This window comes from Impatiens glandulifera, chromosome 8 (genome assembly GCF_907164915.1).
Source record: "Impatiens glandulifera chromosome 8, dImpGla2.1, whole genome shotgun sequence".
Classification (NCBI taxonomy): Eukaryota; Viridiplantae; Streptophyta; class Magnoliopsida; order Ericales; family Balsaminaceae; genus Impatiens; species Impatiens glandulifera.
In genome coordinates, this window is record NC_061869.1 from 22,407,511 (window position 1) to 22,421,385 (window position 13,875).

At 31.6% G+C, this 13,875-nt stretch overlaps 1 protein-coding gene across 1 annotated transcript; it reads left to right on the forward strand.

Moving 5' to 3' along the window:
• Positions 1 to 12,814: 12,814 nt before the first annotated feature.
• LOC124913178 (CRIB domain-containing protein RIC10-like) lies at positions 12,815 to 13,599 on the forward strand. The gene is made up of 4 exons (XM_047453785.1): positions 12,815 to 12,872; positions 12,966 to 13,063; positions 13,154 to 13,262; positions 13,370 to 13,599. The coding sequence occupies exons 1-4, from the start codon at positions 12,815 to 12,817 to the stop codon at positions 13,597 to 13,599; spliced, it is 495 nt and encodes a 164-aa protein (XP_047309741.1).
• Positions 13,600 to 13,875: the final 276 nt, after the last annotated feature.

A 13,875-nucleotide genomic window follows, 5' to 3' on the forward strand; every position in this document is an offset into this window, starting at 1 on the left:
TGCAGCGGATCTGGTGACCCACTCCATCCGGAAGCTTAAGCTCAAACCAAAATTCAAGTGGCTAATGGGTATCATCTCCAAATCTCTTCAAGGAAAAAGGAGGCAACTTTGACAACATGACCCGTCTCAAGCTGGAGATGATGATGGGTATTGTCCGCGGTGACAAGATCGACTGGGGAAGTGTCCTCTTCGAGCAACTTTGCGAGGTAGTTGCTAAAACGAACGGTCGGGTGCAAGCTTATGCCATACCGATCGGGAAAATTCTGCGTTTTCTACAAGTAGGAATCAGCGAAGGTACACCCCTCTCCACCTCAAAAATAATTAACGCTGAAAATGTGAACACCAGGATTGTTAAACTTGCCAAGCCGAGAGCTCCGAGGGCCTAAATTGCTAAGGAAGCCGAACTGGCTGCTCCGGTTGGCGAAGGTTCCAAAGAAGCCGAACCGAAAGGTAAGGCCAAGCAAGCTGAAGTCCCACAGAAGAGGGGAAGAGTCAAGAGCGTGGCCAAGAAAGCCGCAAAGAAACCTCAAGACTCTGAAAAAACTCTATCTTCAGGTCAATCCCTTCGGCTATCCAATCCGCTACTCAACCCCACACCTCTAAGAGTTGACGTTCCGGTTCAGGTTTCCTCTACCTCTCTTCCGAATAAAGGGAAGGATTCAGCCGGACCAGTTCTATCTTCAAGGCAAACAGAATCTTCGGGGAATCAAGTCGTTCTATCCAAACTGAAGAAGAAACCGACCAAGGAGGTTCGTACTCATTCTCTTCACTCTAAATCTCCCTCTAAGAATGTTAAAGATTCTATAGAGGATATTGGGCTGAGAACCTCGGAAGCAATAGAGAACGTGATTCAGGATGTCAATCGTGCTAATGAAGACGAAGTGACAAGTATTCCTGGAGAAGCTCGTCAGGTTGAAGCAACCGATCAGACCACAATCAACCCGGCCGAAGAAACGGCTAACACTGAAACTTTAATCGCTCCGGTGCAAGAGAGTAACAATGAAGAAAGACAGCTATCCGGTTCGGCTGGGGACAAATCTATCCCAACCGGATCAAACCCAAAATCGGCCCAAGAGGGGCCATCCAATCAATCTATCACACCTGAAGGTCTAACTCAGGTTTCGAAAGGTAAACAAGTTTTGGTCGAAGTCCTCCGGTGCAAGGAGGAAATGAGTCGAAACGAAATTCAATCGGTCCTATTCAACCTAAAATCATACCGGGCTTTGAAGATCTGGTCTCGGAAGAAGAAGAAGTCATGTTTCAACAACTCGTAGGTCACATGCATGAGGAAGCCGAAGGAATAGCCGGCCCATTTCATTTTTGGTGCAAAATCAGAAGTGAAACCAATCTATCTCACATGCTTCCCAACCTCACAGAAAATAAATATTGGTCGGAGCTATTACAGTTGGAGCAGGAAGCCTTCGATCTTGCAGGCACCGATATTATCCCAGCGGCCTTGGTCAGATCGAATCTTGTCGACGAATATTCTAAGTTGAAAGTAGTAACCGCAGCCTTGATTGAGGCGGGTGAAAAAGAGCCGAACAAGATGGAAATAATAATGATTGAGCAGTTCAAGAAAGTGCAACAAGACATTATCAGCGACATCAAACGGCTAGAGGCAGAATGGAAAGAAAAATGTCGAGACCACATTCTGCATCTCGAAGACTATCTAAGTAAACAGATTTTTGAAATCGGTGAAACTTTCAAACTGGCAGGGGACCGACAAGAGGGATCTCAGCCGCAAGAAAATGAGAACGGAGACAACCGACATAAATCTCCAAGTAAGTCTTCTTCTCATGCTAACCAAAAAGAACAATTCTCAATCGGGCAAGAGAGGGCCGTGTCGGTTCACTCCCATCATACTGAATAGAGTCAGGGAATCGAACGTATTAAGGGCATCATTACCGATACCGTCATCACCTCCTTCAACGAATATCACACGGTGACGGAAGCTAGAATCTCCTCCCTCCAAGCTGAACTGATTGAGACGGTTAAAACATCAGTCAAAACGTCAGTTGAAAAGTCAGTTGAAACGGCAACCGCTCCGCTCTTTGAAATGATGCAAATCATGGAAGCTCAGATTGAGGAGCTGACTAAGCGGCAAATGTCTAACAATCAAGATCAGATCCGAATGGATGCCGAAGCAGCTCTTCGAATCCAAGCCAAAGAAGAAAACCGGGAGCGCTTAAGAAAAAATAGCTAGAAGCCAAGGACTTCGAGTTAGCCAAGGAACTCGATGAGGAAAAACAAGCCAAACAACCGGAAACCATATCGATACAAGCTCATCACTCAATGGTAACAAGGTGTGAGGGAAAAAGAAAGTAAATCTCGAACTTGTTAAAGCAGGTCGAACAAAGTGGTCTTGAAGGCTCACAACCGGTTGGTCAATCTGAAGAACCTCTCGATGAAGAAGAAGAGGAAGATACTGAATACCTTCAACCAAGGAAGAAGAAAGCCGTTACATTCTCATATTTTGTATCCACAAGTTAGGGACCATCAACCGTTCCACCGCCTCGATCATCTACACCAGCAGGTGGCCTCTTTTAATTCAACCGACGTCCTCCCGGAAGAACAAGTCTATTATCCGGCTAGTGCTTGGATGCGGACAGAAGAGAACGAGAATGGAAAGAGCATGAGGTTAAGCAGAAAGGCAAAGAAAATGGAGGACCATCCGACCCTAGTTTCCTTCCATATTTTATTTTAAAGCTTATGAACTTATCATCTTTAATTATCATTTATTTTATTCCGGTTTATGAACTTAACACTTATCGAAAAATCTGAAGAAACTTTAAGTGTCAATTGCATTTTTGAAAAGTAACTTGTTTTGAAACATTTCTTTGAAAAGTATCAAAAAGGGAGAAATTGCTAAAAATATTTTTTTAACTGACCAAAATTAATTTCTCTCTAAATCGGCCACACATTACAAGTTTTGAATATTTATTATAAATAATAAAAAAAGGAGAAATTGTTAGAAAAATTAAGTAGATTAATTTTAAACCGACCACACATTACAATTTTTTAATATTTATTCTAAATAATCAAAAAGGGAGAAATTTTTAGAAAAATTAAGTAAGTTAATTTTAAACCGGCCAAAGAACTTAATTAATCTCAACTTCCATGTGCAGGTACAGATCAAAGCCGCATAAGACCGGCTGAAGCACATACCGCAGTAATCCGGTTCCAAATGATCAAGTCATGATCAAAAGGAATCGGCTTGGAGACTTTCCTAACCGGATCAGCCATCAATAATCTTCCAATCCATCCGGCTCATACTACAAAAAGATCAACGGGAAACTTTGAAAAATAAGAAGACGTAATATGACGAGATAGAAACTTCTTGGAAACATACAAGAAGATAAGATCCGGATCAGAAGCATGTCATAAAAATAATGATGATTTGCTTATCTAAGATCCGAAGCAAAATCTGAATCAGGCAGTAGGAGCATGCATGTTTTCCATGTGTCCAAATATGCAAGACGCTCACGTCATCAGAACATGACCGGTGCATGCATGTTTGCCAAGTGTCAAAAAGACTAAACGTGCACGCAACATCTCTGAACCGGCATGGCTTCAGATGACCAATCCAACGGAGAAAGAAAAAGGTGACCGTTATGACATCCTTCACTATAAAAGGAAGATGAGGGGTCTTCATTAAATGCAGTTTTTGTATCATCAAGAGGAAGAATTGAACATCCATCAGTAAAAGGAAATCTCACGCGTGACTCTAAATAGTAATTGAAAGCATTGTTGTTGTATTGAGTTATTGTATTACATCAGAGTGAGTGGTGTAACCGACGAGTAGTGATTAAGGCTCGTTCGGCATCGTGTGAGTGTTGTAACATTCAAATTAGTGAAAATCCTTCTCATCATCTAAGAAGATGGGGTGACATAGGAGAGTTTGCTCCGAACATCCATAAAAAATCTTATCTCGTGTTATTTTCCTTATCTCCAGCTTACTCACTCTCAACCGAAATATCACTTACTTCAAACCGAACCGGTCCATTTCTCCATTCTAACCGACTCCTTATAAACTTCATCCAAATCAAACTCCGTGTGTTGCTTCAAGCTGAAATAGACATTTCCGCCCTTGAACCCGGTTCAATAGTCTGTGATAGCTTGTGCAGTGTTAAGAAGCGGTTTTAGTCCTTAACTAGACTATCACCAACTAGTGTGTGTATTGTGTTGTTGTAAGCGTTCTCCCTTATAAAACCAGAACCCCGGTCCTATAAGGGCGATCCCGATCCTAACATTTGGTTTTCTACTACAGTTTGTTTATAAAATAGCTTGAACTAGATAAAATTATTATTGACCTGTGGGTCTAAAATTATATAATATAAAGATATTGTTTTTCCTACAATATAAGGTGTTGCACTAAATCGTAATTTGTAAGGGAGTGAGAAATATATGATGACGATGAAATATTTTTTGCAATGAACTATTTCGATTCACATCCGTAAATCTTGACTACATTACTAAAATGTTAAAATTTAAGATCATTCATTTTTTCTATTGATTTATAATTATTATCAGGTATGATTGTATGAAGATTAGAAAACATTAAAAGATTGTCAAGTTCATGTGTTTGTATGTCAATTGATTTAACGTATTTAACGATATTACAATTATTTTTTTTCTTTTATAATATAGGTCCACGTTTTCAATCTTCGTTACCTTAGTTAGTGAAGAATCATGCAAATATTTACATCTTATACATTGCTCTAATATGGCTCAAGGTTCTCATATTTTTTGAGTTTTTGGTTTTAAAATTTCTATAAAGACTTTTTTAGAGGAGTTGAGTAAATTTGGCGATATTAAAAAGCTTAAATATTTGTGACAATTTTGCAGATCAAATGGTAAAAGACTTTTACGTCAATAATTTTTCTTAATTACAGTTTTTATTAGATATAATTATATAAAAAAATAGCATAATGCATGTTTGCAACATCTATGTCCAAGCGAGGAAGAACATACAACAAATTTACTAAATAATTTGAGTGGATGCTTGATAATTTTCATTGACTTTATATAAATAATATTAACATTTTTTATGAATATAATCATAAAAAAAATTATAATGATTTATGAGGATGACCAACTTCTCATAAATGACAGACTTTCGTGAAGACATGTGTATTAAATGCGGGAAAATATATACAACCGTTGCATTTTAAAAATGTTGATAGTTAATGAATTTATATTATTTTTTATTCTTAATAATCAAATCTTTTCATTACTACTATCACAAAAGGTAACTACTTTCATGTCGAAACTCCTATAATATAATTAAGGATAATAGAATACTCTTTTTTCCATTATTATTTTTTAAATAATTTATACACATTTTATGGCTTCACGACGAATTATCCTAATAAGTAATTGTGAATATGATTTGTCCAAACTAAAAGTTTAGTCATCTAATAAAATTTTGTTATTTTAACTTATATATTAAATTATTCTTTATTCGTTTTAAAATTTGTTTTACATGCACATATATATTTTTAATATGCTAAATTATAATATTTTTTGGTCAACAAATAATGTTTTTGACATTATCTAAAAATTATTATAATACTCATTATCTCCTAATAATGATCATAATATTTTTTAAATAATTTATGCATATTTTTTAAATCTTCATACACCAGTTAGTGAAGAATCCATTCAAATATTTACACATTTTATGGTTTTCAGACGAATTACGAATTACCCTAAAGTATAATTGTGAAGATGAATTGTCCAAATTAAACCTTGAGTCGTCTAATAAAATATTGTCATTTTAACTTATGTATTAAATTATTTTTTATTCGTTTTAAATTATTTTTTTACATTATGCACTTATTTATTTTTAATATGCTAAATTATAATATCTTTTAGGTCAACAAATAATTGTTTTAACATTTTATATCTAAAATTGATCATAATACATTATCCCCTACTAATGATTATAATACTCATTATTTCCTAATTTTGTAGTTATTTGTTTATTTTAATAATGAGAATGTTTATTTTAATATGTTTTTTAAAATTTATGATTATTTTCCGTTAAAAATTTTGTTTATGTTTACACATAAATTCAACTTTATTAAAAATATTCAAAGTGTTACATGAAAATATATTGGTGGTTAAAATATATAAATTCAATGAGTTGGTTTGAGTAAGATTATTAGACGAGAAATTGATTTAATTTATGAATAAATGTGAAATGAGATGTTTGATTAATAAAAAAAAAGTTAAAATTTTGAGTATAATGTTTGATAAAATAATAGTATTAATATAGATGGGAACTAATATTAATATTTTTAAAATTAAAAATTATTTCTATTATTTTTCTTTCAAATATATTTAACTTATTTTTTTTTGTCTTTTAATATTCATATTTTAAATATATCCATAAAATATAATAAATATGTAATATATATTATTAAATAAAAAAATTTAAAAAATATATTTTGACATATTTTAAATTTTTAATAAAAAATTGTTATTTTAATTTATAGTTGTCTTGTATAATTTTACTAAAGTATTATACTATAAAATTGTTTTTATTAAATAAAAATAATAATTAATGTTATTATTTAATATAAAATTAATAATTATATATATATATATATTAATATATTTTTAAATAAATAAAATTAAATAAAAAATAAAAAATCTTAAAAAGAATTAAAAAAAAAGCAAAAATAACTTAAGATAAATAATAAAAAAAATATTTAAAAATTATATATGTTTGAAAATATATTTAACTAATCATGTTAAGTTTAAAATGATAAAGAAAATTTGAGACTTATTTATTATTCATAAAAAGTTGGAGACGACACATTTCTTTCTAAAAGAGATGGCACTGTTGTGGTGGAGGAGGCGAGAAATAGATATTGAACGAGGGACCTTGAGGATGGAAACATGGTAAGACTTCAAGACCGAGTTCAAACGTCAATTCTTCCTAGAGAATGTCGAGTACGAGGCTAGGAAAAGATTGAGTCAACTTGTGAACAAAGGGACCATCAAGGAGTATGTGAACAAAGGGACCATCAAGGAGTATGTGAATGAGTTCCAAGAGTTGATGTTCGAGTTACCCAGTCTAACTATATATTTAATAATTAATTAATTATATTAATTTATTTATTTATTAATATTTTTTTGTTGTTAAATATCAATATTCATTAAATAGTCAAAATTAATATAGTTATAAAAAATGCTAATAAACTCAACATGTGTTTTTTTAGTATTTTATTTTCTAAATAAGTAAATCAACACTGAGTAAAATCATATTAAAGTAAATTTTATATAATGTAATTGGTAATATTATCCAAAACTTAATAATTGAAAAAAAAATTCAAACTTATATAAATGAAATTTTATATTTTTAGAAATTTGATAAATTTAAAAATATATATTAACATTAAATTTTAATTAAAACTAATTTTTGTAAAAACTAAACCAATTCAAAATTAATTAAATTTGAATAATATTAGTTCTTTTCAAAAATATTTATATATAAATAATATTTTGTTTATATTTTTATTTGTGAATTATCAAAAAAAAAAAAAAAAGTTAAGTAATGAACATGAAAAATGAAGACATGTTTAGAGAATATAAATTTTATACTTTCATGAGAATAAATGTATTGAGATACACAACAATAACAAATATATAATAATATATATTTATTTATGAGAAAATAAATGAGTTTCAAGCTATACATATGATTCTCTACCTAGCATGATACATTTTGCGTTTTCGTAATATGCCATAAAATTAGAGCATTGATACAAGTCATTCATCATATTGATTTTGTCTCCTAAATTTACTCTTAATTATTATATAGATTGTCTTATCTCTCATAATTAATTTATATTATTTTATCTTTAATCATATTATATATATATATATATATATATATATATATATATCAAAAGTTTTAATATTTGAAGAATAATGATTATTTTTATATTTAAAAACATGTTATTTTATTCTTACCAACGAAATTACTTAACTAAACTACTTATGTTAGCTCAAATGTTAAAAGTCGGGTTATGACATCATTTACTGATTCTAATTAAAAAGGTCTTAAATGGAAGTATATTATGATTTTCAAAATTATATTAACCTTCTAATTATTTTTTGAAAATGTGAAAGATAAGTTTTAAGGTATATATATTGTTTTTAAGTATTTTTAAGTATTTTTAATTGTATTTTTATAAAATAAGATAATTTTATAAAATTTATTTTTTATTTATGTCTTATTTATCTTTATTTTATAAATATAACCGTGCAACGCATGGTATCTTACCTAGTATTATATAATGATGCTTAATTTTTAAAATGTCCATATTGTCGGGTCGAGAACTGTGGTTAATTTGAATATATGTGAGAGTAAATGGATACTTGGGTCGGATTGTGGGTTGACTCACCTATAAACTTAAAACGGTTAAAAATAAAATTAAAAATGTTATAGGTATGGTTCGAATTTGTAACATAACAAAATAAGTACAACCTTTAACCAACTAGGCTAATAACACTCTATATTTTAAATTTAATACCAAATTTGATTAACGCGATATATTTTAACAATATAAGTTCAACTTTTTAACTAACTAATCTATATAAATATATAATGATGTTTAATTTTTAAAGTGTTCAGATTACCGAGTCGAGAGCTGTGGTTAATTTAGACCAATTAAAAATGGACACCTTATTCAAAATCTATTTTGACTATCCTTTTAAACTTGACCTTTCTATTTGTACAAACAGACTAGCCACATCAGACTAACAAGACACCTTAGAGGGATTCTCTCAACTATTAGAGCAACATGAGTACAACATCTCAACCAACAAAATAACGCGAAAAATCTAATCAACGACTCTTATGAGTAGATCCTAAAGAAATGTTCTTTACATATTCGGATAGTGCGATCGAAGAGGAGAGGTGTCCATTATGGACTCAAAGGACATCTCGCACTATGAATGTAAAAAATACGATACGCGGAAACTAATAATTGAGTAAAATATTTACTGAAAAAACGTATGCCCTCCCACTAATGTAAATCTTAAGCCCCTTTCTAACAGAAAACTTGAGATCCTTCTAACTCTAATTTGGAGACCAATATAAATACCAATGACGTTTAAATAAATAAAATATTTCAAAGTACATGATTCATTTAAACGAATTATCCTATGATTCGTATATGTCTTTTGAACAAAATGTATTAAAAAGAAAATATAAAAACAAAACAAAATCTACGTCAATACTAGGAGAATTTTTATTAATATAAAAATGAGAAAAAAAAGTTTCACCAAAAATAAAAACAAAACCCTTACATCAATACTAAAGATATTTTTATTAACATAAATATGAGAAGAAAAAAAGAGTTTCATAAAAGAATAAAAATCCCCACGTCAATACTAATGACATTTTTGAATTGAATTTCTAAATGCATAACTATATTTGGACCTCATTCCTCCAAGAAGAAATATGTAGGTATCCTAGTTCTTAGGCCCGGTCAAATTCGTCATCAAATCTTTCATTATAATTTGAGAAGATGACGATGACTTCTCATTCTAAAAAAAGGAAATACAAGAAACGAGTAGGCATTAAGATGATATTTAACCAACTAATGACCATCTCAAAAAGAGCTCAATAATTTCATGAGAAAAATCATAGAAAGGTTATCTAATTGGGTTACTTATTATATTCTACGATTGCTAAAACTTTTGAATGTAAAAGAAGCATGTGGAAAAAAGATTGAAACCTAGTTTAAACCACGAGGACTAGGAAAATCTTCTAGTTTCCCAAAGGATGGTGAAGGAAAATGAAAAGATATTAAGGCTAAAAAATATTTGGAGCAAAGTTTCCAAGGTTGAAACATTGAAATCACCACTCGTAGTCTTGAACTTGAGTGTATCAATTACGTTAAATACACTAGTGATACTAAATAAAACAAAAAGTTTGTGTTGGTTAAGGTATTAAATCACCACTCGATTGCTAAAGGCGAAAATATGAGTATTGATTCTACTAGATACACCCGGTTGTCAAATACTCGTCGTTGTTGAGATATTAAAATCATCACTCGATGTTCACAAAGACATTATCTTGAACTCGAGTGTACCGATTCTATAAGATACACCATTAGTAAAATAAAGCTTACTGAAAATATATCATTAAAGAAAGGAAATAATATAGACGAAATTCTAAAACTCAAGGTTCAAAGTGATGGCCTGAATTTAAACATTGAGTTTTGATGTTAGGCAAGATTCCAAAAAAAAAATGCTAAAAGTAATCATCTGTATAAGACTTGGAAATTATTATTGACGACCTCACAGTCTGAAAAAGAAAAAGATTGGTTTCTTTTCTAGACAGTCAAAAGGGTGAATGTTTAAAATCTTAAAAACGTTGAAAATATTTCGATCACAGGTAACATTAAAAGGAATGATGATTCAGCGTCTTTTCAAATTCTGAAAAAAAACAAGCAATAAAAAATTGCCTAGTTAATACAGTATGTGCATTTCTTTTTAGAAAAAAAGAAAGAAATATATATATATATATATATAAGCAACGATGCTTCATTTTTAAAGTGTTCGGATTGTGGGGTCTAAAGCTGTGGTTAATTTGGATATATATTTGAGAGTAATGGATACTTGGATCGGATTGTGGGTTGACCTGCCCATAAACTTAAAACATTTAAATATAAAATTAAAAATGCTATATGTATGTTTCAAACTTTCCACCTAACAAAACAAGTACAACTCTTTAACCAACTAGGCTAATAACATTTTATATTTTAAAATCAACACCAAATTAGATGAACGTGGGATATTTTAACAATATAAGTTCAAATTTTTAACTAACTAATATATATATATATATATATAATGATATTTATTTTTAAAGTGTCCGGTTTGCCGGGTCGAGAGTTGTTGTTAATTTGGATATATGTGAGTAATGGATACTTGGGTCGGATTGAGGCTTGACCCGCCCATAAACATAAAATGGTTAAAAATAAAATTTAAAATGTTATATGTATGTTTAGAATTTGCAACCTAACAAAACAAGTACAATACTTTAACTAAGTGTGATTGTGATGTGGTTTCCCAAGGATAATGGGTCGGTATCAATTGAAAGTGATTAAAAAAATATGAATCAAATATTTGATTGACCAAAGTGTGAGGTCACTATGTTAAATATTAAAAAATATGATGAGATATATGAAGATAAGTTGTTTTTACCGAAATGAATAAAATATGGAATGCTAACGTTCTATTTTTTATTTTAATATATTAAGAATTTTAAAAATTGAATACATATTATTATTATTTTTATTTATATTTTTATCCGTGTGTATAGCACGGGAATCTTCCTAGTATGCATTAAAACCTTAATCCAAGACTATGTGTTTTCAAAAAAACAAAACATGCAATAAAACTTAAGTCCAAGACTAAGTGTGTTTTTCCCAAAAATTTTAAAAAAAAAATTATGTATAAAACACATAGTTCATACATGGGCATTTTTTAAAAACTACAACAATGAAATTCTAAATCGAAAATAAAACTTTTTCAAGAAATCATACGCAAAACTCCTAGCTTCGAATACTATGTGCTTTCCAAAGATCACAGGTTGAAAAACCCTAGTTTCGAAACTAAATTTTTTTTATTGAAAATATTACAGGTTAAAAATGATTAAAATATTTTGAAAATAACCTCCTCTAGGATTAAAATTTCTGGGAATGTAAGTTCCGCAGTTCAGAAAGTATATTGTCTTGAAGGGAAATTTGACGAAATGACCTTAAAGATGGGTCTATTTGATCTGTTGGTAAATTATAATTTTTATTGCGTTCGTGGTCTTTTTATTTTTTTTTGACGAAATTGCCCTTGTAGCGAAACGCTAAGGGACTTAGCGTTTCGCTAAGTGGTAATGTGTGAAATGTCCAGATTACCCTTACTATTTAATATATCCCAGCCTATTTTTTTCATTTCTTTTTTTCTCCTTCTCTCTCTTCCCGCTCTTCTCCTCCTTCTCTCTAAACTAGGCGGCGGCAATCGGCGGCGATCGGTGGCGACGACGAAATCCACGACGATGAGCTCCACGACGAGCACAAGCACGGTTCCACTTGGTACGTTTATCCTATGATACTTTAAGTTTATTACTGTTGTTTGATTTATGCATCTTCGAATCTGTTGTTTAGGGTTTACTTTCTGTTTCGCTAAGTGCATAGCGTTTCGCTAAGTGCTTAGCGTTTCGCTAAGTGCTTAGCGTTTCGCTAAGTGCTTAGCGTTTCGCTAAGTGCTTAGCGTTTCGCTAAGTGCTTAGCGTTTCGCTAAGTGCTTAGCGTTTCTTTCTTTCTCTTGTTTGGTGTATTGAAGAAGATTAGCTTAGTTAAATTTGTCATGAGGAAGAAGATAGAGATGGATTAGTGTCGTAATGCAGGGATTAGTTGCAGTAGAAGAAGAAGTAGGAACAATTATTGCTTCTCTTGGTCTTTAGAATAAAAGGTAGTATCTTTTTCTAGCTAGGCCAATGTTTGTTTTTTATTCCATGATTGGATGAATCATTCATGAATATATACCAAGCTCCTTCTGCGGGCAAGTTACCGTTGCAAGAAGCATCATTTCTCCTGTAATTTTACAATTTTTTGTGGCTATTATTCATGGACATTGTTTATGTTATTGGGTTTGATTCTTAACTTTTGATGAGAAAAAGGGATTAGAATATGTTCTGTTTTTGACAGGCAGGCCGAAGAACCTCCTTTTGTGAAGGAATTAAGGATTGATTGCTCTTTTGTCCTGAGGATTGGAGCTTTCAGTCCGTATCATATCAATGGCAACCAAAATCAAAGGGATCCGTAAAGGATTTAAATATATATCACAAATCTTTGGTAATTCCTGCATGCAAATTGCAAACCCTCTTTCCTTTTTCTTTTCTCCCTTTTATCATAAGTCACAATAATGATCAAGAATTCTTCTTGCAGTTGTGAAGGATCGTGAGTTGGATATTGGGTATCCAAAAGACGTGAAACATGTGTCACATATTGGCTGGGATGGATCCACTGGTAATGCTCCCGGTTGGGTATGTTCTAATTCTTTCTCAATTTATGTAAATCCAACTTCAATTATTGTCCTTTAATTTGATGATGATATGATGATGATGATGATATAGATGAACGAATTCAAGACATCGTCTGATTTCTCGACAACCTCCATAGGCAACATTCATGAGCTAAGAGGCGGTTCCAGTTCCATAATCTCGTCAACATGGGCGTCTCAAGGTTTGAAAAAACAAATAATTCTAGTTTGATTGATGACTTGATTTAAGGAACATATTTGATTTTGAATCCATATTTGTTTTCTTTCTCTTTTCTGGTGGGATATATAGATTTTGAATCCATGGACAGTCAACCAGTAGCTGATATATTCAAAGACACGCCACCAATGGATATGCCAGATATTCCTAAGAAGCAAAAACGGAAGAAATCGAAGTCAAGTTCCTCATCGTCGACGTCTACATCCGCATCTTCGTTAAGATCGTCTCGAGCAACTGCAAAATTGAAGGTTAAATTCGTCGATGAAACTGGTAGACAAGAAAATAGAGATGTTGTGTTATAAAAGAAGATACCATGCAAATCTTTTAACTAAACCTTAATATTTTGACCAACAGATGAAGTGTTTGCAAGAACAAGGATTGAGGAAAATTGTCAATGTTTTATATATTGTTGTAAATGCTCTAATGTTTTCGGTTGCACAGAGAGCCAGAGCTTTGATCATCATTTGTCTCCACTAAAATTGAAAATAAACATTTAAGCCTTCCTCCATCAAAATTTCAGCACGCGTTTCGCTAAGTGCATAGCGTTTCGCTAAGTACTTAGTGTTTCGCTAAGTGTT